The sequence below is a fragment of the Varanus komodoensis genome, unplaced genomic scaffold (assembly GCF_004798865.1).
Source record: "Varanus komodoensis strain SLA01 unplaced genomic scaffold, ASM479886v1 scaffold22, whole genome shotgun sequence".
Taxonomy (NCBI): Eukaryota; Metazoa; Chordata; class Lepidosauria; order Squamata; family Varanidae; genus Varanus; species Varanus komodoensis.
The window spans coordinates 10,216,212-10,241,310 of NW_025335606.1; the positions used below are offsets into that span (position 1 = coordinate 10,216,212).

Consider the following 25,099-nt stretch of genomic DNA (forward strand, 5'->3'; position numbering starts at 1 on the left):
CATTCAAAACTGGAGTCTGTAACAGCTTCTTCAAAGTAAATATGGAAGCACCTGGTGAGTTGAACATGGGGCTTCCTTGGTCTGGTTGTAAGTCTAGAATGCCATCCCAAGTGTACAGTAGGGGTTGGGTCCAGAGTTAGTCATGCTTAGAATAGGCCCACTGAAATCAAGGGATCATATCCAGTGTTAGTCTAACTTAAGTTCTTATTATTGTTCTTCTATTTAATTATTTCTGTTCTGAGCAATAGCTGAAACTTGCTGGATGGTTCTCAACAATTTTTCAAAAACACAAAGGATACAATAAACATACAGATACAAGTACAGCAAATAAAATTCCAATATGAAAATTGGAAAAACAGCTTAAATTTCCAATATACAAAAAGTATAAAACAATTTGAACATCAAAAGCAATTTCAGCAATACTAGACCTAATTAAAACTGTTGACATAACCCATCATATGTTAATAAATGCTTTGGAACAGAGGGCAGTTTGAACCTGATGCCAAAAAGATGGCAGTGTTGGCACCAGGCAGATCTCCCTTGGTTGGGAGATCATTCCAAGTTCCATTTATTTTAATGGCAGTACTCTAAGTTGGACTCTATTGTATAAAACCCAGGGGTGCTTATGTAAATCACTCGGAGAGCTTCAGCTTTGGGGCGGTCTAGAAATAAATACACATTACTTAGGCTTGCATCAGACTCTGAGTCTTGGTTCCATAGCACTAGTTAAATCTACACTTGATGTTTCCAGAAAGAAGTTCAGTAAGGGGGATTATTTGAGGAGGTTCACATGATCCATTTATATGTTGCAGTTCATTAATTTCAAATGGAGTCTAGTTAAATATCCAATGTCCCCTTGGCAAGAGGCCAGACAGTTTCTTTGGAACTGGCAGGTGCTGCTGAAAAATCCAATGGGAAGCAGGGTGGACCTGTTCAACTCATGGTGGTCGCCAGTGGCTCTCTAAGGTACATCCAAAGACTGTGAAATACGCACTGTGCAGAAACGCATGTATGGATGGTGCTCTCTTAGCTTGGCCTATCCCAGAGCGGTCGTGGAGTCTGGACTCAGCTGAAGGCTGGACTTACAAGGCATCCAATGCACAGGCTGTAAATACTGATATTCTCCATTCTTTGCTGTACTGAGTGCCTTGGAAACATTCCTTGCATTGTCCGTTTCTAATGCTAGCATTGCCGTCCTGTAAGAAAGGACTGGTTTCAGCTGACTGGGTGCCGACTGTCCCCAGCAACTGCCTTATGCAGAACACTGTCGAGGGACGTGGAAGTTCCATGCAGCCCTAATGGTATGCAGAGCTATCAAGAATAGGAGAATTACAGGAAAGAAACATGATGGCTGCCTGGAGCAACGCTGCCACCAGTGGCAAGGCCACCATAGTTTGGCCACAGTTTGCCCCATTGCATATCCCCAGCATCCCCACCTATGAAGAGTGACGGACTTGAGAGTTCTAGCTTAGCTCAAATGTATGTGCGCATCTGAAGCACTTACATGCATTGTCTGCAATTCTTACAGTGCCCCAATTAGATAAGGTCTCCACTTTTAAGCATCCCAGCTGCCTCCCATGCATCCCACCCCTTTGCCCAGCAGCAAGATCCTCCTGGGAAATGCCACGGTGTTTAGGACAAGGGGCTTGGGATGTCTTTGTAATATTTTCTTTGTGTATCAACATACAACAGAGCCTACATGGAGGCATTTTGACTCTTGCGATTCACAGAAAAGTTCTGCTAATCCTGAATCAGGATGCAGACAATTCCACACCCCACGTACTTCCTGTACCATCAACTCAACGCTCCACAAGAGACTGTATATTTATTTTCCAATATTTTACATACCACCCCACGTGCATAGGTTCTGGGCAGTTCACAAGAGATTAGAACCAACAGTAATTAAAATTTTGACAAGAAAGCAACATATGAAATAAAACTAGCGTGGGAAGGCCTGTTGGAAGAGAGTCTTCTTTAGCTCCCTCTTGAAGGTAGCAATCTGGAATATCAGATGCATCTCTTCCAGAAGGCCATCCTATAGCACACATTCGATTCTTTTGAACTCTGCTAGACACATTCACAATAAACACGAGTCATTATTATCCCCACATTGCAACAAGAAGGCTGCATTTCAGAGGCAGTAAGAACCGGAGCACCGAAGCTGGTTTTCTGCTGCACCATGCTAAAATGCTGAAGTCTTAGTTTAGGAAACTTGTGTGTCCAGTAGGAACAATAGGTTTTTCACCCCTCCATCTCCACTACCGCTTCAGTTCTAGCTGGTGAGAGGTAGAGAGTTTGCTTTTGGACATGCAAGCGCCGTCCCCAGGGGCGCCTGGTGAGTGAGAAGCACCATCAAACCCATCTGCCTGTTGTGTGTCCATCAGACCCAGGTTCAGCCTGTTCAGCTTCCAGGGGTGTATCACATGCTTGAGATAACTTTGGGGGGCTCAGCATCAGTTTCACTAAATAGTATTCCATGTAGAGTGATGTGCACACAGAATTTGCTGGTGGGAATTTGTTCTGTATGGATGAATTGGCTCAGAAGGCAGTGTGCATTCATCAGTTGTGCAAACAGCAGCAATACCACTGAATAATTGTCTATAACTTAAAAAAAGAAGGTTTCCACCACATCTGATTTTGCCCCTTCCTCCAAACGCCATCCCAGGATCCCTTCTGTGCTGTGATGAGCTGGATATTTCCAACAGAATTGCTCAGATGATATCAACAAACAGCAGGATCCTCAAGAAAGGCCCTTGCTTTGAAGGGCTGCTTCACTTGCGTAGTCTGGTGTAGGGTGACGTTTGATCCATCCTAGGAAACAAGAAGACTGCAAATCAACAATTCCGTCCCTGCAAATAAGCAAAAAGAGCTTGTGGCAGCTAATCTTGGGCCAGCGTCAGAGGAGAACTTACGAACCACTGTTCCATGGGAAGGAGGCAATGTGCTCATCCCCTAGTGCAATTTATTTTGCCAGCAGGAACAAAGACTTAGGCAAGCTAGTAACACTTGCTAGTGCAACCATTTTCTCAGGGCAATTTTAAAATATACAGCTATTAGAACAATGGCCGTATTTTCATGTTGTCCAATTTATGTATGTCCATGGCCATAACTGCATGGCCATAGGCTGATGTAACAATTGGTTAAACAAGAAGACTTCCTTTCTTTTGTACATGGTTTATCATCTGCATTTGTCCTTTTTGTTTTGCTTTTGCTTGCAGAATAAAATATTTGTCTGTTTTGGTTTGATAAACATCTTGCATGGACAGCCTTGCTTGCTGTTCCCCTCAAGAGCCTCAGGTGTTTAACAAGTAAGGCGTAATTCCCCCAATCAATAACTTTCGGGAATTGGGGCCTGGAGCTGTGAAAGACACTTTCTGTACATCTCTTTCATCCCCCTTTTTGGTGAGACACCCAGATTTGAACATGTCATTCTGCAGCTTCCTTAGTAGCTCTATAGCTTTGAGGACCTTTGAGAATAGTCATTATAGCTTTGAAGATAGTCCTCAAAGTCATTATAGCTTTGAGGACCTTTGAGGATATGCAAAAAATGAAGGATGGAGAGTGTCCCATGCTGCCTTCTGAAATGTCAAGATGTGGAACTATGGGCAAGAAAGAGCACTTCCCACATTTCTATTTTACACTGAATCAAACCATGGGTCCATCTAGCTCTAGCAAACAGCACAAACCATGGTGCAGGTTCTTGACTATGGTTAGTACAAGCCATGGGGTGAACAGTAAGTGGGTGGGTTTGCCCAACATGGGAAGCTATGGTTTTCGCAGGGAGAATCAACCAGCTGTTCTAATGTTTCCACACTTCACCACAACTTCTCCAGTCATCTGGACCCATTTTACCACTGTTGGTATAGAAACACCATGGAGTTCTCTGGCTACTGTGGCCATATCTAGTCTTTGCCCTCTACTGCCCTGACCTTCTTAGCCACAGATCCATCATTCCTTCCTTTATTCCCATTGGCCAAGCAATGTGTCCATTTCCCCTTTTACTTTTGAAACTGGGATACATCACAAAAATATACTGGTTCTAAAAAGTAATATCAATACTCTGACTTTCCATCCTATGCTTCTTCTGTCCTGCCTGTACCTTCAACAATGCCCGACAGCTTTTATGAAACAGTGACTAGGTAAAGGAGAAGGCTTATCCAACAAACCCTCCTTACTCTTGGACACTATGGCTTACCTGCCAAAGGAGACTCCTCCCTGTGAAATAGCTAAGCAAACTATAGTTCAGTGTGATGTTAGCCCATGGCCTGGTTCACATGTAACATGAGGCCATTCTGGGTTAATTTCCCTGCAGGAGTTGTGGGGGCAGTGGCCAGCAGTCTGACTATCTGGGGTGCAACAAAGGTTCAGCAAAGCCTCCCATGATGTCCAAAATCAGGAAGGTCGGGTTGCTGGAGTGTTTGACAAGCCATCCACAAACTGTGGACTACTATATGGTTCTGGAGGGTTGTTGACTACCCTAACAAACCACCCTCACCAAGTTCACATGTAGGAGAAGCTGTGCCACACCCCGGACATGCAAAATGCCACCCACCTACCCTTACCGCAACTAAAAGCAGACCAGGTCCTGACTGAGGAATGCTATCCTTCCCTGTAGCTTGGCTCTGAGGTTGAGTACCATTATTTTGGTAGAAAGGTAGGACATAAGTCAAGAGAAGGACCTCAAGAATAATTCAGATCTGGCAGTAATCAAGAGGAGGAAATGTTTCCACCCAGGAGGAGCAGCACAAAATCTGAGAGCCACTAACCATGTGCTTTGGCCCCCTCATGTGGAGAGTCGCTGTACCACAGCAGAGCCTTCCAAGACACTCGCCCTCCGGCTGATCCTAAACCTGAACTCAATGTCAGAAAAAATCCCGAGATGTGCAGCATGGTATTGTGGCACCGTGTGCACTGGAGGCCTTGCCTCATGGAAGCGATGCAGAATGCCCCGTACAAGGACACGCAGGAGGGTCCACTGGAAGGTGTGACCAAATATCTAGCCAAGCCCTACGCAGTTCTTGAGTGCTAGCAGTGGTTGCAGGGAAAAGCGTCCGATGGAGGAATTTCCAGTGGTTTCCACACAAACTCTCAGGTTACAGAGAAGGACACCGCTCAGTGACTGCAAGCACACTTTGCACGCAGAAGGTCCCAGGTGCAAAGCATCTCTCTGCACGAAGGGAAGTCCTGCCTATGTATTTAATGAGCAGCTGGGCTAAAGACAGGCCCAGAGGTGTGGCTTCCTCAAGCAGGGGATGCTGGGCATGGGTGGCAGCTAGGGAGGAATGGGCACTCTTGTCTGCATTTTGTGGAACACCAGGTCACTCTCATTCTGTTATCCATCCATTTTTTGGACTCAGATTTTGTTCACAAATTTGCACTCCAAAACAGCACAAATCCCCCACGTGTATTTCATGCTTAGGCTTATGGGGAAAATAAGCATTTTTGGTTGGTGTAGGTTTCCTCACCCCTGTTTTTTAACAATTAAATTTGCATATCATTGCAGAAAGTGTTGGGTTTTTTTAAACTCCACATGTCCCAGAACTTGCACTACTTGGGAAAAGCCAGTCCACTGTGGAATCTACAGGTCATTCAAACGCATTTGATTTTTAAGCAATCTACGAAATCAAATGAATTCAAACACATTGCAGATTTTTCCAACATCCCTCGCGAGGTATTGAACAAAAATGGTCTGAGGCAGCTTTCTGCTGTCAAGTCTCGTAATTCCGATCTGTATTTTAGACAGCCAGAAACAGAAGTTTCAGCCAAGTATTTCTGAACTCCTCTTTGAGCCTCTTCACCCAAAATGCTCCAGAAAACTCATTTCTCCTTCTTTCCATACCAGAAAGCAGAACAATTCCAAAGCAGATGGGACTGCTTATTAATAACGAAGAGGAGTAAATCTAAGTGGCTGGTGCATAACAGACTCCCACATGCTCTATAAGAGGCAGACAGAAGGGTGGGCAAGATGCAATTCAAATAGTGGCCCTCTAGACTGACTAACAACGTATCGTAATGCTGGAATCTTCTTCAGCAGAGGAGCTGGCACTGAAAACACACCATGAGCCAAAAGGCCAAGACGCATGTAACAGCCATCCACCTGGCGGGCCTGGGGACCATCTCTGTCACCTCCATTTTCTCAATGGAAGCCAAGCGTAAGGGGATTTTAACGACAGCTTGCGGGCTGCTTCCAGTGTGTTGCAATTGGGCAAGTCTATTTTATTCAAATAGCATTTGTGGAAAACAGCCCGCTTCTGTTTGCTGGAGAAGGCCAGCCGAAATGACAACATAAACCATGGTCTTTTAGCAAGAAGAGTATCTGTTTTGGGTGCCTACAAATGGAGCATGTGACAGCTAAGAAATCTATCAGTTCTGAAAGGTCCTGCCACTTCACCTTGAAAAAACAGGACTTGGTGTCCAGGTCACCTGCTCTTTCCTTGCTAGGGTTGGTGGAGAGAATGTAGAATGCAGGGGTTTTTCTGTTCTGCCTTGCACAGTCCCTCCCTCCCACAGGTAAGAAGATCTTTAGGGAGGAGCCGCAAGCCAAGGGTGGCATCTGATATGAGATGGCCCTTGGCTTAGCAGCAATGATGGATCCCCCTCAACACTGACTTGGTTCTGGCTACCGTCCTTCCCCCAGCCTCCCTCTTCACTAGAGTAGCCCCTTTTGCACTGCCAATGCTGAGGACCGAAAAGCAGTCCCTCTTGTTCGTTGTCTGACCGCAAGAGAGACGGGCAGCGCCAGCAAATTGTTTTATATTTTAAAAGACTCTTTATGGTTAGGTACACACACCAGCAATGCAGAAAGAGCCTGCCTCCAGTCAGAACTAGCTGCCACAGTCATCAAATTTACGGAAACATATTGCTCAACACTGGAAAAGTGAGGAACTACCCACTGATGAACTGATTCTAAAAAAGATTCTGGACTGTGCAGAAATGGATAGACTGACTTTATCACTGAAGGAGCAAGAAGATACTGACTTCTATCAAACGTGGGACTCTTTTTATTATTGGCTAGAGAAATGGGACTTGGCTTAGAAATGTTCTAATAAATAAATAAAATAAAATAAATGATCATAAATGGAAAAAGAAGGGTGTGGGGGCTGACCCAGCAGGCTCGATGTTTTTGATGATGGATGTTGTTCGTAATTTTCTTTTTGTCTTTGTTTTTTTTTTAGGATTATAATTTCAAATAAAACTTATTCCAAAAAAAAAAAAAATTACAGAAACATAGAAACAGAGTGAGTCAGAAGGGGTCTCCCGGGCCATCTAGTCTGACTCCCGGCTCCAGCTGGCTCCACTCATGACATGCCTACCATATGCATGTCCAGTCGATCCTTGAACATCCTCACTGATGGGGCCTCAATCACCTCCCGTGGAAGCCCATTCCACACCCTTGGGGTTCTAACTGTCAGGAACTACTTCCTGGCATCGAAATTGAACCTTGGTTCCCTGAGTATTGCTCTGTGGGAGCGCATTCTGCCCTCCTCTGCAGGGGAGAACAGGTCTCTATCTGCCTCCAAATGAAAACATCATAGCTTTTTGTACATGGTTATCTTGACCCACACTTCCTTTTAGGATATCTGGTATCAAAACATCTGCCTCCAGGCTTATCTTGACAAATTCTGAGCTTCTTGATAGAAGTCTATTCTGGATTTTTGACCCTCTTGTGTCTACCTCTGATGGAACTCTAAGTAACAGACCCTCATTTGATCATCAGGAAAAAATTATATTCTTTACTAAGAAAGAGAAAACGTGTTGTCAAGGCATCTGTTCCCCCGCCCTCACCAGACCCCTTGTCTTAGCAGCCTGTAAAGTTCCATTTCATAAGGCTCAGCCCTGTATGCAGTTGCTCAGTCCCTGAATGCATTGTCTTGCCCATCCCAGGCTTCAAAGCTGCAGCAAAGTTCTCACTCAATGGACCCTGCTGCATTTGGACAAAACTTCATTCCTGAGCAGAAAAGTCAAAGCAAATTGTTTCCCACTAGCTCACAACTGGCAACTAGAAACCACCTCTGATTAGCTAAAGTCTTTTGCGTATAAAACCAGGGGCTGGTGGGAAATGCCATCGGCTTTAATTTCTCCATCCCAGTGGTAGATCTGGATGGTTTCCCTTGAGATCCTGTTCTATGGACGACCCATGCCTTGCTTCGTATGGACAAATATGATCGGTTTTGTTGTTTGTTGCTCTGGTTCGGCTGTTTTGAATATTATCCCTTTTCCTTTTCCCTCCTTTAAAAAAAACAGACTTACCCCCAATCAAAAGTGCTGTATGTAACTTATTCCAATTGAGTCTTGGTGGTAAGAGCAAGGCTCTCAGCTTGGTTCGTGCTACTGTTAAAGATTCCAGGCTTAGGGCTTTGAAACAGCAAGTCCTGGCTTGGAGCCTCTTTTCCTTTGCTACTGATCAGAGTTCCTAAGACTTAGGGCTGCCCTGTAAGGTCCCAGAATCCCCTGACACAGGCTAACTTGGACAAAAGAGCTGGTGGCATTCAGCCTAAGCAACGTTTTGGTACTTCTGCACTGGTGGAAGTTAAGATGGCCTCCCTTTATATGCATCAAAACGAAATGAAGACAGTGACTTAAGGTCATGCGCATCTATGCAAATACAGAATTATTATAATTTAAATGGAATCATAGAACAGTAGAGTTAGAAGGGGCCATGAAGGCCATCGGGTCCAACCCCCTGCTGCTGCAGGACACCAGTCTACACCGTCGCACCCAGAAGGTTGTCCAGTCACTTTTTGAATGTCTCCAGTGTGGGAGAGCCCACGTGAAGCACATGCCACCAAAATGTGGAAGAAAGTGATTGGGCAGTACGTGCATGTAGCTGGGCAGCCAGGTGTGCCCAGGTGTTGATGGTGGGTGAACAACAGTTACTATGGTCCCTTATCTCTGAACTAGAATTGGACAAAACAGTTCTTTTGATAGAGGACCCCTTCAAGCAGAGGACTGTCTCTGTAAAAGGGGACACGTGGCCGTCCTGACTTGGGTCCTGAGCTGGCACTGGCTCAGAGGTTGTTTTGGTAGGGGACGGGGCCAAGGAATGGAAAAAGTCCGCTTCCCAAAGGATATATGTTAAGGATTCTTAACATGAAGTTTCTGAATCACCACAAAACAGAAAGGAAAGTGAGACTTACTTTGCAGAAACTGCTTTGGAGACCTTTGTTTTTGACTGGCCAGAGTAGAAGTCCACTTTGTACTGCAGTTCTTTGTTCTGGAGGCATAGGAAAAATGTGTGAGCTTGCTTCATTTGAGTGCCACATAATAATGCGAGAAGAGAGGTGTCCTCACCCACCCCATTTATCCAAGCGGTTTGTATAATAGCAGACTTTTTCACCTAAGGAACAATTGGGATACAGAGAGGTTTGCCCTTTGCCTAGTCTTACAAGGACATAGGATTCTCTAGCCAAGGGCCAAATGCTGAATTTAGAAAATGTACATTTCAATCATGGAGACTTCTCCCACAAGATCCCAAAGTGGGCCAGATTCATTGGAATCCCCCTCCAAGTTGTAGACTCAGGCATCCAATCCCGCCCCTTGCCCCAGCCTCCTCACAACTGTTGCAGGAAGTACCGTGTCGGATGCTTCCTAAAGTCACAAGGAAAGGGGTGTTTTGGGGGCTGGAGAGGGTCTCCCCTCGAAGCACTCTAAAACCATGTAAAGGCTCAAAGTTCCCTCTAAAGGGGTCTGTGCAACCTATTTTTGCAGTAATCTGTAATTTAAACAAGACCTGCGCCAAAAATGTGTATTTCAAGACTGCTTTGCAATGGTATTCCTAATATATTCTCTCACAGCAAAGGCTTTTCTGTATGTACTTTGAAACTTTAAAGCTGCAGGGAAAAATTCCTGCATCACCAGAGAAGTGCAAAAACTGGTGGGAACGTGAGTGTTGATCCAAGAAACTTAAGACAATCCAAGAGATACAGTGAAGGGCCACTAGGATGGTGGCTGGTTTGCAGGGTAAGCCCTAGAAGGAGGCTGGGTCTTTTCAGCCCTGAGAGAAGGAGACTCAGAGGGGACCTGTTAGCGACACGCAGGCACACAAGGGGGGGCCATGCAGAGGTGGGTCGTGACTTTTCCCCCCTGCAGAGGAAGGCAGATGCATTCCAATGGAGCAAAGCTCTGGGAACCAGGATTTCGGGTGGATGCCAGGAAGTACTTCCAGATGGTTATTACTCCGAGGGTGTGGAATGGGCTTCCACGGGAGGTGGCTGAAGCCCCATCAGTGAGGGCATTCAAAGACAGGATGGACATGCACATGGTAGGCGTGTCATGAGTGGAGCTGGCTGGAGCTGTGGGTCAGACTAGATGACTCAGGAGACCCCTTCTGACTCACTCTGTTTCTCTGTTTCTAAGAGCTGCAAGTCAATAAGTGCATCCTGAACTCCGGGCTGCATTTCACAGAGGTCATTTCAGAGTTCAGGCATTCTCTGGGGGCATCTCTGTCTAAATCAGCCACATTCCTACTTGAACGAATGCAGGCTTGCCACAGTCTTCCACGCATTGTCTGTTGCCGCCCAGGCCCAATTCAAAATGCTTGCATTAACAAAGGAAGCCCTCCACAGCTTGAGGCCAGGACATCTGAAGGGATGCCTGTTTCCATATATCCCTACCAGACGCTTAAGACCTTCTCTGGATGCCCTTCTGTTTCAATCCCCCCACCTACCCATGAAGTAAGGGGGAAAAGGACAAGGCCTTTTTCTGTTACCACACCTCATCTCTGGAATGCCCTTTCTAAGGGGGCACCCCATTGCTCAGTCTCTATGCCCTACTTTTAGTATAATGTATGGCTTTTTATGGCTTTTTTCACTGCTTGCTTTTATCTGTATGTGCATTTGCCTCCTGTTTCCATTGGAACTATTCATTTTTATGTTGTTTGGATGATGATGATGATGACATGTACTGATTTTATTTTTTTTATTGTTTTTATATTGTTTTATTTTATATTGTTGTGTTGTGAGCCATCCAGAGAGCCCAAGAGCTATGGGGCAGCATACAAGTGTCATCAATCTATCTATCGATCGATCAATAGGGATCCCTGCCTGGTTTCCACTAGCACTCTGGGATCCCCCAACCCCAACCTTTGTATCTGAGGTGCTACAACCCAGTTAGCCAGATAAAGGCCTGGAGCTTCTTTCAGCCTGCAGCAACACACTGAAACCCCACTGGTCCAGGATAGAAGGCCTTGTGCATCCAGAGAGCAAGGCTCACACGCAATCCTCATGCAGCTTTTTGCACAAGAGTCTTCAAGCATTGAGCTTCGCTTCTGTGAGCTACACTGGAACTGGGAAACATCCAGGAGTGGGAGCGACCTGCACCAAGACCCGGCTGGGTCACACCCCTGCCACTTTAGTGCTGCTGGATGCTCTGTTTCACACCAAGGCATGAACACTACTCCCCTTGAACTTTGTTTGGAGGACAAATTGGTTTGTTTTGCCCTGCAGTTTGGGCAGCAGGGGTGTCTGGGGGCAAGTGTCCCATGGAGCTTACGTCCGTATATGCCCGACCGCCCTTTGAGATCTGCGGGAGAGTCCCTTCTCCGGGAACCCTCCATGAAAGAAATTAGGAGAGTAAGTACTCGGAGGAGGGCTTTCTCTGCGGTGGCGCCCAACCTATGGAATTCACTCCCCAAAGAGGTCCGCCTGGCACCGTTGTTACTGGTTTTTCGGCGCCAGGTAAAGACCTTTTTATTTAAACATCATTTTAATTGTTAAAATATATGATCTGGCCAGGGCAACTTCTTCTTCCTTCTCTTTTCTCCTCCTATATTTTTATTTACTTATTTTATTTTATACTGATAATTTTAATTTTGTATTTGTAACTCAGTGTATTTTTTGTATTTTTGTATTTAATGGTAATTTATTATGTTCTATTGTATTTCAATGTATTTTATTGTGTTGTAAGCCGCCCCGAGGCTTCGGCAAGGGGCGGCATAGAAATGTTATAATGTTATAATAATAATATCATCCCCCCTCATCCGAAGCCACCCAGGCCAGAGTTCCTGTGACTCGGCCACCCCTTTACCTTTGCTTGGAGTATCTCGATCTTTTCTTTCAGGAGTTCTATTCTCTCATCTTGGTATTTTAGTTCGTTGTTCAGTTCTTCAATCTAAAATCATTTGGAGAAGAAAAGGAGTCACAAAAATTGCTAGGTGCGGTTTTCGTTAAACCACAACCATGAAACTAGGAGATTCCCCTGCGTGGGAGGTAGCTCTTTGGGTAGATCTCTACGCTCTCCACTTGTTTGTGAGGAGTGGTGCACAAGGCGTGTGTTGATCGGAGCAACAGAAAAAAAGCGAGCACCCAGAAAAGTGGGGAAGGCATTTAAAGCAGCTCAGCTTTCCTGATAGCAACATCCCCACTTTGTCAGCCAGCTGCAAAATTCAGACATCACTGGCTAAATTCAAACCACAAAATGTACATCTCCAGCTTCACCTGAACAAGAAAGGTGCATGCTAGCAGCCACCCAATCACCAAATCCATTCCTTCCACTTAAGCAAGACTTCTCTACTAATCAGAGATGATTTAGGAAGCAACTCCTGGCTATTCTCACACAACCTTTTTCTAACTCTCTTAAGAACCTGCATTTCGAGCAAAACAGTATCACATAGTACCACAGCACACCTAACAAACCCAAAATACGTACCTAACACTCCCCCAAAAAGATTGAAGACATTCTAAATTGGTTTCATGATGCAAAACTAAGACTGAAATCTTATGCCACTTCACTCAACACAGTGAGGCTTAATTTTAAACAAAAATGTGCAAGATGGCCCCAAAGAGGTGGACTTGCTCATGCAGCAAACAAAAAAAAAGAAGCAAAAACAAAATATATGGAGTTATTTTGGCAAGCTTTGTCAAAGCAAAAAGAATTAGCAGAAAATCCTGCAGGAAGAAGTGTCTTCCTTTGATCCAAACAAATGAAACCAGTAGTATATGTGTTTGACGTTGCGGCCAACCACGTCCCTTTCTAGAATATGCCATTCCGTTCTATTTCCTCCCCTGATTTTTCATCCCACACGAAGCATCAGCCTTCTCTGCTCACTGACCATGTTCAGTCCTTAATGCGAAGCTTCTGGGAATTTTCCATCTTCATGCTATTTTTCCAGAAGCATCTGTGTAGCGTGTGCTTCTGCTTAAACATGCTGGTACCTCCCTTTTGAGCTAAGATTGTGCCATTTGGCTGCATAAATGGATCATGACTTTGCTATTAGTATACAGAATTACAGGACTCTAACCTGGTGAATCAAACTGTGCAAGTTTTGATGCTGGGAATGAATGACGTGATCCAAGTGGCTAATTTGTTCCTGAAGCGTGGAGATCTCTGTTTGAACCCTTACACAGCTGGCAGAGACGAGAATAAAAAGTGAGAACATGGATATATTGGAAAAGCAGTCTAGGATTGAATGTTATGGATGCAACCCCTTCTTATTAGCTGTAAGAACCCCAGCCAGGATATTTCCTGTGAATTGGACCCGCTTTGGAGCACTGTTGGACTAATACTTCTGGAGTCCCTGGTCTTACTGCAGCTTCCACGTAGGGAAGCAAGCTTGTGGAAGCACCCTGCAGATGATGCAATTGCTAATTAGCAATAATTGAGACTCACCCAGGGCATTTCTGGGGATGTGAGGCTACCAAAGAAGAGAGTCTGCTCAGCTCCATCCAGATGCTTGATGTGGTCTCATCAGGCTCAGCAGGCCCCTGCACCCCATTTAATTAGCTGCTGCTTCTATGGGGAAAAGCTGAGTGTGATGGCATGCCACATCCGCTCTGTCACTAGACATTACTCGGGCTTGGTGGCAACTCATCCCCGTTGCAATGCCTACTTTGGGCCTAAGATGGTCTTCTCCAGCATGGAGTCATGTTGGCTGGGAGTGGTGCGAGAGCCATCTGAACCTACCAGGACGGCACCAGGTTTGGAAAAATTGGTCTAAGTGTGCATTTCCTTCAATTAATCAAACAAGCAGGATTGAGCCTTGTATCTCTTTGCTGTCTGAATTTGTGCAGGCACACTCACTGCAAAAATTAAGCTTAAGTGCCACTAAAGCACACACACAAAAGAACTATCACTGGAACACCAACAAACAAACAAAAACCATGGGAGCCCTTCAGGGGTTTGTTCAGGAAATAAATGTGTTTCAAGTGGAAACCTTTTGTAGGGTAGATGCTGTAAAAGAGCTCTCGTCGTCAAACTGAAGACATATTCTGCAATAGTTCTTCAGCCAACCTTGGATGGCCCTTGTGTTTTTGTCCTTTTGTCGGAGCAAAAGCAGACAGAGGGAGAGACTAAATCAAAGGGGAAGTCCCAATTCTGCAGTAGCCGTTGATCGCCCTCCTGCCTCCGGGCGATCAAAGGCTGGAGTCACCCCACACATTCAGAATAATTGTGGGTCGCTGTGGACTGCCCTGTTGAAGATTGCATGTTTGAATGCTTCCCTTTTGGAAAAATATATCAATTAAATTACCAGGGTTGATCTGGACTTGGAGCAGGCCCATTGAAAGCAATGCAATCCAGGTTAGCAACCACTAAGTTGGGACTCATTGATTTCAACAGGCATCCTCTGCAGCCAAATGAGTCTGGATCCCACCCAAAATATTCAGGGTAGGTTTTTTTTTTTTAAATCCCTAAAACCAATTAGTAGAAAGATTCAGCCCCGCAACTGTTGTGTATGCACACTCTGGGAAGATTTCCAGGTGCTCATGAGAGACGGCCTGTTTTGGTGGGACTGCCAGCTCAGATGCTGAGGATGATGTGGAGATGGCTGAACCAGACAAGGCTCAGAGCTCACACTGATAATGGAACCGTTGTAACAAACGGCCCTGTAGCAGACTCCCTCCTGCAGTACCGGTCTGATCCTGCTCTGGATGAAAGTAGCTCAAGGACACCCACGGGGCCCAGTCTCCCTCCTGCCTGTGGGAATGAGGCAGACAAAGGATGGGAGGGGGATGGAGAATACAAATACTGAGGGCCCACCGGCACGGCCACAGGCTGGCCCAATTAGGGGCTCAGAGTGCAGAACACAGGTGCGTCCCATTCCACGGTGCCCCTCCTTCCAGAGGCAGGCCCCGAAGGGTTCATAAGCAACGCTTTGGGTGAAGGGGGGCAGAGAGGGGTCAACACTTCTCCTTGGGGATGCTCAGAGACTTCGATTTCCTGTGTAGAATAAAGATGCTTACAAGAAGTGCTGGAGAGACTGTCTTGCTCGGGAGGGGATGCCTAGCTCACAACATCCTCCTATTTTGGAGTCCCCCCACTTTGAAGTCTGGATGGGTAAAGCCCCAGCTATGATGCTTCGAATAACCACTCTGAATTGTGAGTGTGCAGGGGGCTCTAAGAGAAAGCTCGCACAACCCCAAGGTGCATGGCTGTATACGCAGGGGAGCGCAGGAGCCAATGTGCAGACAAGCATGGGATCCGGCCAGTCACATGTGATAGCTGTACACAAACCGCATCTCATTCTTGCCAAAATCCTCCCCTTTTGTGGGAGAGGTGTTGTGTGCTGTGATGGGCTACGTTTGCAGGCACGATCTATGTGGAATGGAGATTACATCCTACCAGACCCGGGGCACTGGGGGAGGGCTGCATTCCTAAGCAAACCCTGAGAAAACTGGCTTTAGAAATAGGCAGTGGCAGAGGACCCAACAACCCACACTCAAGGGCGGACTGTGGGTTGAGAGTGGCTTGTTGTTGGATGCACTGAGCTAACAAGCCATGGCTTGTTAATCAGAAGCACCCATGAAGAGAATCCGTGGTTTGTTGAGGGGTTGCGAACTGTAGGTTGTTCATCATGGTTTGTTATCCTGGCTAGGTTCAAACAATGTGAGAACCCGCATTTCATAGAATCATAGAATGGTAGAGTTGGAAGCGGCCAAGAAGGCCACTGGGTCCAACCCCTGCTGCTGCAGGACACCAACTTCCACCATCCTACTCAGAGGGCTGTCCAGTGTCACCCTGTATGTCTCCAGTGTGGGAGAGCCCAGCACCTCTCCAGGCAGCTGGTTCCACTGTCCTATTGCTCTGACAGCAAGGGAACTTTTTATCAACAACCACTTTGGCTGCTGAGGAGGCACAGAAAACAAACAAACAAACAAATACACACACGATTTGATGGCAATGCACACCCAACTCATACTCAGCCTCTGCGTGTGGGTTATGCAGCTTGAATTCAGTCAATGGCTCAACTCAGAAGGAGCTGGTATCACTATTTAATGACAACTATTTAATTCACTATTTTCAATTTTAATTTTTAAAATTAAAATCGGATCATGCCAGATTGTCATTGGACCATGTGACAGACCATGGCTTTTTTAAACAACGAAAGGCTAAATTGCAGATCTTGGTCCACACAAAGGGTAAGGAGTTGCATCCATACCTCATTATACTTAAAGTAGACCTATTGAAATCAATGCAATTTTACTCAAGCTTGACTAATGTTCAAACGAGTTCATTGCGTCTACTCTAAGTATGATTAAATCTGAATCCAACCTATAAAATATAAAGAGTTCCTATTTCCTAGTAAGACGATCATACTGCCCTTTGTCATTTAAAAGCTGATAAATACCCATTAAATTCTACTCATTTTAAGCCGTGTGCCATTTTTGCAAACCTTTTAGTGTTTTCCGCTTTTGACATCATTTGGTGCAGCTTCTCCTTTAAAGACCGTTTCTTTTCGTTCAGCGTTTTCCTTTCCTAGGAAGCAACAAAGTCACATGGATTACACTCTGTGCCGAGTTTGGAGAAATACAAAACCGACATGATTTCCAAGGAAGGAATGAAGAAGGACAAAGCTCCTGTGATTCTACTATTGCTTGGATACATGTGTGAGTGGCTCTGTTCCTTTGACCGGGGCAGGAACAAGCAGCGTGGTTCTTTATCTCTATGCCTCTAGTTCAAAGATGGGAAACCATTGACCAATTGACCAGAGGATGCTGGGACTCTCATGCCAACCGCGCCAGGCGAAGACCTTTTTATTTAAATGTTATTTTAATTGTTAATATCATTTATTGATTTTACATCTTTGACCAGGATGGCTCCAATTATATTGTTTTATATTGTTATTGTTGTTATTTATTGTTGCGAGCCGCCTAGAGGCTTTGGCGAATGGGGTGGCATAGAAGCTTCCTAAATAAATAAATAAACCGTAGGTGGAGTCACAGTTCTCATATTCTGCCCCCTCCTGCACACACACATGCATTTTCACACAAAGAGATACAAGTTCTATTCTTCACACGTGTGCTCCATTCGTAAGCATACATACAAACACTCCAGTTTTCTCAAGTGCTTCGATTCCCATTCACCCTATTAAGGTACAGAACCGCTCAAGAGGCAGAGCCAATCAGTTTGCACAATCTCCAGGCAATTGCCAGACCATAGATCATTTAAGGGTTGTTCCTTCCTCAAGCAAGCCAGGTTGCCTGGGTTTGGATGACAGTTTAATGTGGGCATCCTTCAGGAAGTGAGTTTTGAGAGCATTATGCCAATTAAATGGTACACAAATGCTTTAAATAAATGCTTTAAGTAAATTTCTGTACATGTGACTCGCGGACTTTGTGCGAAGAATTATGCAATTTGTATATTTTGCACAAAGAATGGAGTTGTTTGCAAATCTTGTGCAGAGAATGAAGGGCTTTGTGTGTCTTCTGCAAAGGATCACATCCTCTGCCTAACTTGTGCAAAGAAGTTGCTCGCATTCCCAAGTATGGGCAGACTTGATCCCAGCTCAGCCTGCTTCCTGGCCAGGGAAAGAAAGAATTTGGCAAGCACAAGGGAGCTGAATTCTGACCTTCTCATCCCTATTCACAGGACCTATCGTGTGGATAAGAGTGCTCCAAAGAAAAGATGGAGTATAGAATATGGAGTTCAGAATATATAGAGAGTATGGTCTCAGGAGTATAGAAGCATCAAGACTACCTCAAAGAAGCAAAGATTTAATAATTTCAATTTAAAAGGCTCCTTGCTTTGGCAGGGACTCCTTGGCTGAAATTCTGTTAACGGGATGCAATCCCTTTGGCTTCCATGTTAATAACAGAACAGATGGGGATGTTTGGATCTTTAACTAGTAGGTTCACTGCAATTTCTTGTCGCTAATCACTATTTACTGCAAAGAAGGTGGTGTTTGCTCACCGCTAACACTTGCGAATCAGCCGGGAAGGCTGGAAAGGGTCTGTAACAGAGTTTGCCAGGATGCGCAAATGATGACAAAGAAGAATGAAAATTGTAGGCGTTTGTACACAAACTGTTTCAAAGCTGTCACAAAGTGGCTTCCCTTCTGCCGTTTGCCCACAGAATAATAGGACTTTCTCGAAATGAAAAGGCCCCTCTTCATATCCACATCAGAAGATAAATTCTCAGTCTCATCTCTCAGTCTCACACATTATCTATCTTAATGAACGTGCACGCCCGCTCAGAGACGGTCAAGCAAGACTGCTCCTACTGGTAGGGCACCTGCAAACAACAGCAATTTTCTGAATCTGGTGCAGAAAGCATTGATTGCTGCTGATAAATATTCTCAATTGTTCTAATCTTACTGCCCGGAGTAGAAACAGAAGCCTCAATGAAACCTTTTATGAGAGTAATTCCAGTCAAGTATTAGAAGCCTTTTGAATCCCTGTAAAGATCTATGGTTAGCAGAGCGCCACATTGTTCCTTGATAAGAATCAGTCCATGGGTGTTACAACAAAAGTCCCAACCCTCCCTCGATCTGGCTGTCTGAATATGTCCCAGTAAGTCTGCAGTTCCAGAAAAAGCAGAAACCTTCCAAGTTGCCAGTTCACAGTTTCCAGCAAAGTCTACTGCCCATTGCTGTGCTCAAATACCGAGGCACAGCCACAACAGATCAGTTTTGGACATACGTTCCAGGCAGGGCAACCTGGCTCCCAATGGACACCTTTGTCCTGTCCTCTTTAGGTAAAGATGCACCAAGACACCATCTTCTGCAGGTATCTCCTCCTGCTTCCTTCCTCCCATGGAAGAGGTCCTGGATCAAGGTCAGGTTTCCTGGGTATAGAAGACAGGCTGTTCCAGAGTCCTGCATCTCCCTCCCTCCCTCCCAGCAAATCAGCTGCTGGGAGGCTTAGAAGAACTGCGTGCTGTGGTATCTGGCATCTCCCAGCTTGACACCTTCTCCCTCTGGCTCAGAACTGGTGCTGCAGCCTGTAGTTTCCACTGGGCTGCAACAGGATCCCACATGAGCAGGAAGCCAGTCTGAGATATGTGTAATCAGGCCAACGATAAGTTGCATGTAATGTGCAGCATGAATATAAATTTGCATTTGATTTTTAATGCATAGTTGTGGGAGGATAAAGGAAGTTTACATCAAGAACTAGGAATGCATTTTTCATGCAGTTCCAGATCGTCTAGCCTACAGCTACCAGGATCCCTCTCTATTAAAGATGCTGACTAGGGCTGATGGGAGTTGTAGGCCAAAACAACAGGCTGTAAATTGCTCACCCTCGATCTCGAACCTCGTGGGAAGAAAGCAGTTTTTGGAAGGGGGCTGCAGCTGTAAAGGTGGGATGTGAGCTGAATAAACCCTCCCCTGTTTCTCTGCACCAAGTCTGCCCCTCCCAGAATAGCTTCCCTTTGTTAAAAGGGAATTGGAGGCCAAATTGTGCCCAATTTAGGTCATTTATTCTGCTCACAGAAAACCTTCCCAGTTGCAGAATTTTGTTCCAAGGAGTACACAACCATATAAGGAAGTAAGGTCTATTGGAGCATTCTCTGGTGGATGACAAGTCTCACCTAGACTTGTATCACTGGAGATCCACCAGACTAACCCTAGCTCACCAGCCATGGACGATGACTCACCAGGAGCTTGACCAAAGGTCCAAGTTTTGCTTCCTGGCTGGGGACTTGTAAAGGCGGAGGCTGCAAGCTCGTTCACACAGAGCATGGGTAGTGAGCAGCATTCAGACTGGTGGATTAAGAGTTATGTAGGACTGATGGTCCAACCCTTTGGCCAGTGATGAAAAGGAGCCATAAGTGGCATTGGTCAGTGGGTCACCCGGGTTCCAGGTCCAACCTCTGACATCTCTAGTAAAAGTGGTATCAGTCAGCAAGATTAAGAAAGACCACAAACATTGGACAGCTGTTTTGGAGCTTCTGCCAGTTGGAGTCAAGAAAGCTGAGCTAGCTGAGCCAACAGGCTGATTCAGCATATGGCAATCTCACACATTCAAAGCAACATCTTCTGGTTTCAGCAGGAGAAAAGGCCTGGCCTTGATTATATGAAAGGCCACAAGCTTTTGGCTGTGAAAGATAATTGAAAAAATTGAAGCTTCACCCTTCAACCCAGTCTTTACCAAACTGGCACCCTGTCGAATTGCACGTACTAGTATTCCTAGTCAGTGTGGCAGAGCTGATGGGAATCGCATTCAAACAGCATCTGGAGGTTGCTGATTTGACAAAGGCTGTTCTAACACCTGGAAATAGAATTTAAGCAGTCCTTTGCCTTCTGTGATTTCATCCTTTAATTTGATGTAGTTTTTTTTAAGATGAAAACTTAAGGACCTTCAGAAACTTCTGCGCCCAGCAACATATTTTACTGTGTGTTCCACACCTGGTTCCCCCAAGGTTTCTGCAGAAAGGGCAGCCCACTCAGGTGTTTGATGCAGCAGATGCTCCAGCCTCACCTCTTCCATCCTTTGCACTCGTTTCTCCAGTTCTTCGATCCGGTTGTATTTTTCGTGCAATTGCACGTTCAGCCGGCTGAGATTGTCTGTGCTTTCTTTTAATTTTTGTTCTTGCTCAAGCTTGCGGGCCTGTGTGAGGGGAAAGACAGCAAAATGCCCAGGGAGCACAGGCTACAAACAAGCTTGCTGTCCTTCAGCAACATTTTTGTAAATCATTTGATCAGGGCAAGTTTGCAAACCTGCTGCTTTCTAGGGGGAACCTACCATTGGAGATGGGTTTGCGCCCAGGTGGGCGAAGTGTGTTCGGAGAACATTGGAAAAGCTGGATCTAAACAAAGGTCCATCTAGTCCCTCATCATGGGTCTCACACTGGCAACCAGATTCTCTGGGAAACCCCCAAGCAGGACACCCGGACCCCAGTGCTTGCTTGCCCTTGTCTTCCTGCAGCTGCTTTTCAGCAGCAAAATGCCACCAGCCAGTTCTAGTTGGCCATCATTGCCAATAGCCATGGACAAAGCTCTCCTCCATGAGAGTGGCTCATCCCCTTTTAAAGCCCCCAAAAGCCAGCCATGCATCCACCCAGGAGTGGGGGTAGCGGAATGCTGACCTGTAGACTGTACCACTTCAGGTTCCAGATTGGGGGGCGGGGTCACATTTATGAATTTTCCCCAAATTGGAAATAGGCCCCATTCAACTGCTCCTTCACCTCAGGACCAAATCACCCAACCAAGTTAATCAAGGTGCAAGGCTTTCTTTTGGGTGTCCCCCACCAGCAGTTTTTGACAGATATGCTACAGGTGAAGTCTAAGTAGCTATAGAACCTGGAGCAGGCAGTGGACAAGACCTTTCAAACTACCCACGTCACATGCAGTCAGCCATCTTGGCTGCATGTACAGGCCAGGCCAGAACTGTCTGCCATCCTCCAAGCCTGTGCACCTGATTCTCTCTGTCACGCAAAGAAGGAATTCCTCTGGTCGTTCCTCATTCTCTGCCAGTCGCATGGCCCCAAGTTCACATGTTCTGAGGGAGGAGAAGAAACTTCTCTCTCCCCACTTTGTCCAAGCCATACATAACCGTCTTCACCTCTATTATGTCTCCTCTAAGTCAATTCTCTTCTAAATTATATGCCCCACATCATCAACTTTCCTTCTTCAGCGGGTGCTTCAGCACCCAGATTTCCATTTTCTGTAGTTTACAGAGAATTTCTCATGTCGGCTGAGGAGAATTTCACAGTGGAAAAATTCCTTCTGAAGCCATATGGCTCCCAACTGCCAGGACAGAAGGTGGGGGAATGTGCTACACCTCACTCCATTGCCTTCAATGGGAAGGTAGCTGCTAACCCAGCTCTCAAACTGGGGCTGTTTTCGGAGGCACAAGACAGAGAGAAACCTATAATCCCATGGTTCCTTGACCATCCCAACACCCTCCCAAACTTTTCCAAGTTTCTCCTCACCCCCACTGGAGTACACCTAGGAGGACCCTGGCCTCATGCCTCAGATTGCTTTGAAATGTGGGCCAAGCAGAACTTTCAGCCACCCCCAGATGTGGGCCTGCATCTTGCATCGTCCATCCAAGGTACCCAGGAGGTCTTGCTGACCACAGACTTCCATACAGAACTAGCCCCTCAGAGCCATATACCTTCATTATATGTATGGTCCCTTCTTGCCTTTTCTTGAGATCTTCGGAGCGCTTGTTGAAGTCCTCCTGCAGTTTCTGTGATCCATGTTTCACACTCTCTGCTCCAGCTGCTCTCAGAGCTTCCAGCTGTGAAAGGCCCAAGGTGGTTGGGAAAGATGGCTTAATTCATTTTGTTCTCAAGGGAGTGAAGGAAAAGCAATTTACTAGCAGATGCGGGTGTAAAAAGGGCACATTAAAAGGAAAGGGGAGCAAAAACACAGGATTGAAACCACTACCGGGCATCAGGGTTAAGCCACAACAAAAATGGCTGTCAACATTTCCAAAACTTTCTAAGATTTCAGCTCTGGTGAATGTTTCAGGCAAAGAAAGGTTCTATAAACCTAGGAAAAGCAATACAAGTATCTTTCTATGTATCACTAGAACATAGGAACTGGAGGAATTCACTTCTAAAGGCCATCCTCATATCTGGGAAGAGGCAGTCCCGCACAGAGCTTGTGTCCAAATTGTGAAGAGATGCAGGAATCCTGGAGAAAGCTACGGCACTGACAAAGATCTGCCCAGTCCCCGCACAATTCACTTCTGAATAATTTTACAGCTGTGGCACACCGTCCAGCTTGCTGAACATCTAGCGCATGGTGCAGAAGCGGAGACTGGCCTTCCCCAACCTGGTGGCCTTCAGAGGCATTTGGACTGTAACTCCCAGAATCCCCATCCAGCAGGGCCATTGACTGGGAATTCTGGGTGTTGCAGTCCAAATGTATCTGGAAGGTGGAAGGCTGGTGTAGACTGTACGCACTATAAGCGGTTCATGCCGTAAATGGCACCCCCGCATGGCATCCCCCCAACACTCCTCCATGCTGGTCACCCACATCTTGTCTTGCTTTTTTTCTTCTCCTAATAGCAGCAGCCAATGATGTGAAGATCAGGGCAGGGGAAAAGCGCCATGAAGCCATGTTTCACCAGGGATAATTACCAATCATTACTGGGGACAATGGGTATGTAGGGCCGGGGATGGCAACACAAGTGTGGCACTTTAGGCCGCAGCTTCAGAGCAAGTGCGATGTGGCATAAAACCACTGGGAAAGGCACTACTTGGTTCCAATTGCTCTGTGCAGAAAATACTGGAAAAACTGTTCCTGTACGAATCATGTACCATAGACAAAAAAGCATGCAATGCTGAACAAAACTCAAAGAGTGAAGGCCTCAAATTCCATCAATTGCTAGTGCAATGAATGAACCCCGCCAAGCCATAATGTTGGTCTTCATTGTCCAAGGCAAGCGAGTTCTTGAATGGTGGAAGACTCAGGACAGTCAAAAGAAAGGGTTCCTTCACAACGCACTTAAATGATGGAAGATGTAGTGAGAGCCACTGGGCAGCATGAAAGGGGGACTGGGCACATTTGGGAGAAGCAGACAATCAGTGCTGCTAGTCCTGATGGCTCTTCCAGAATTAGAGGCAGCATGCTGGAGAACATGGTGGGCGGGGAGGATGTCCTTGCACTATTGCTTGCTTGAGAGTTTCCCACAAGCAGCTGGTTGGTCATTCGGTGAACAGAACACTAGCTAAGATGTACCCTTATCGATCTTTCTTCCTCTTATATTTCCATTCTGCCTTATTCCCCTCTTGTGAAGAACCCAAGGCAACTTACAACTTAGACCTCCTCCTCCTCTTCATTGTACCATCACAACAAACCTGTGAGGTAGGCTGGGCTGAAAGTCTGCAACTGACCCAGGGCACTTCATGGCTGAGTGGGGACTAGAACCCGGGTCTCCGCGGTCCGTGGTCCAGCACTCTCCCCACCACACCACACTGGCTCTCTTCTCGTGTTCTTAAGCTCAGAACAAATCAAGCTTGAGGATAGGCTTAAGGATATGTCTAGGGTATCCTGTTCAATATGCATGGTAGGCATGTCACAAGCAGCACTGGCTGGAGCCGGGGGGTCAGACTAGATGGCCCGGCAGGACCCTTCTGACTCACTCAGTTTCGATGTTTGTATGTTTATTCCTCTCCTGACCTGCCCTTTTGGAAACAGCTCCATTTGCTCACCCTCATTCTGGACCAAAACAAGGTGAAAAATCTCCATTTACCAAGGGATTTGAATTTTAAAGAACAAGACATACCAGGACTGTTAGGAAATGATACTTTGGATGCTGCCACCAGATGCTTTGCCACATCACCACAGCACCCAGGTTTTTGCAGCCGCTCTACCTCTATCAGCTGTCATAATGGTCGACCACCACCAGGGGGCACTAAAGAGGAATTTTGTCCAGGGACAGCATCCATACACACCTATGTTGAATGAGCTGGACCCCTTTGTAAACTGACCCTTATGACTGCATGCATTTATGCCCATGGGTGTGCCAGGCATGCACACGCATACAGCTTGCCCTTGAGGGCTGACTGAAAACATGTCACAGTTCTGTTGATCTTCAACAAAGTAGTTTAAAAATTCAGCTATGAACTGTGCACCTAGGAGCCCTCGCATACCATCAACCCTTTTTATTCAAACGTCATTTTAAAAATTAGTAATTTTAGAAGTTAACAGTTGTTTTTTGATTATATTTTTTACTGGTTATATACTATTCTATTGTATTGCCTCATTGTTTGTTTTTATTGGTTGTTGGTTTTAATGTTGTAAGCCATCCTGAGACATTGTTGTAAAGGATGGCATATAAATGTTTAAAATAAATAAATAAATCTGCAAAGGCAGCTATGCAGGTGAATTGATTGGTTCAGGCAGGACAAGAAAAGATCTCGACTGACTGGAGGTATTGAGAACTCTGAATTGCTTTCAGACCTGCCTCTTCCCGGAATGCATTTGATCTCCAGA

General features: G+C 45.7%; 1 protein-coding gene across 1 annotated transcript in view; it reads right to left on the minus strand.

Moving 5' to 3' along the window:
• Positions 1-2,350: 2,350 nt before the first annotated feature.
• Positions 2,351-25,099, minus strand: part of CCDC68 (coiled-coil domain containing 68) — a 48,795-nt gene continuing 26,046 nt past the window's right edge. The window contains exons 6-12 of the mRNA XM_044431048.1: positions 22,269-22,394; positions 20,631-20,759; positions 16,607-16,689; positions 13,238-13,343; positions 12,025-12,108; positions 9,138-9,214; positions 2,351-2,811 (exon numbers count right to left, since the gene is read on the minus strand). Of these exons, the coding sequence (XP_044286983.1) occupies positions 2,772-2,811; positions 9,138-9,214; positions 12,025-12,108; positions 13,238-13,343; positions 16,607-16,689; positions 20,631-20,759; positions 22,269-22,394 (645 nt within the window). The 3' untranslated portion in view covers positions 2,351-2,771. The remainder of the gene's footprint in view (positions 2,812-9,137; positions 9,215-12,024; positions 12,109-13,237; positions 13,344-16,606; positions 16,690-20,630; positions 20,760-22,268; positions 22,395-25,099) is intronic.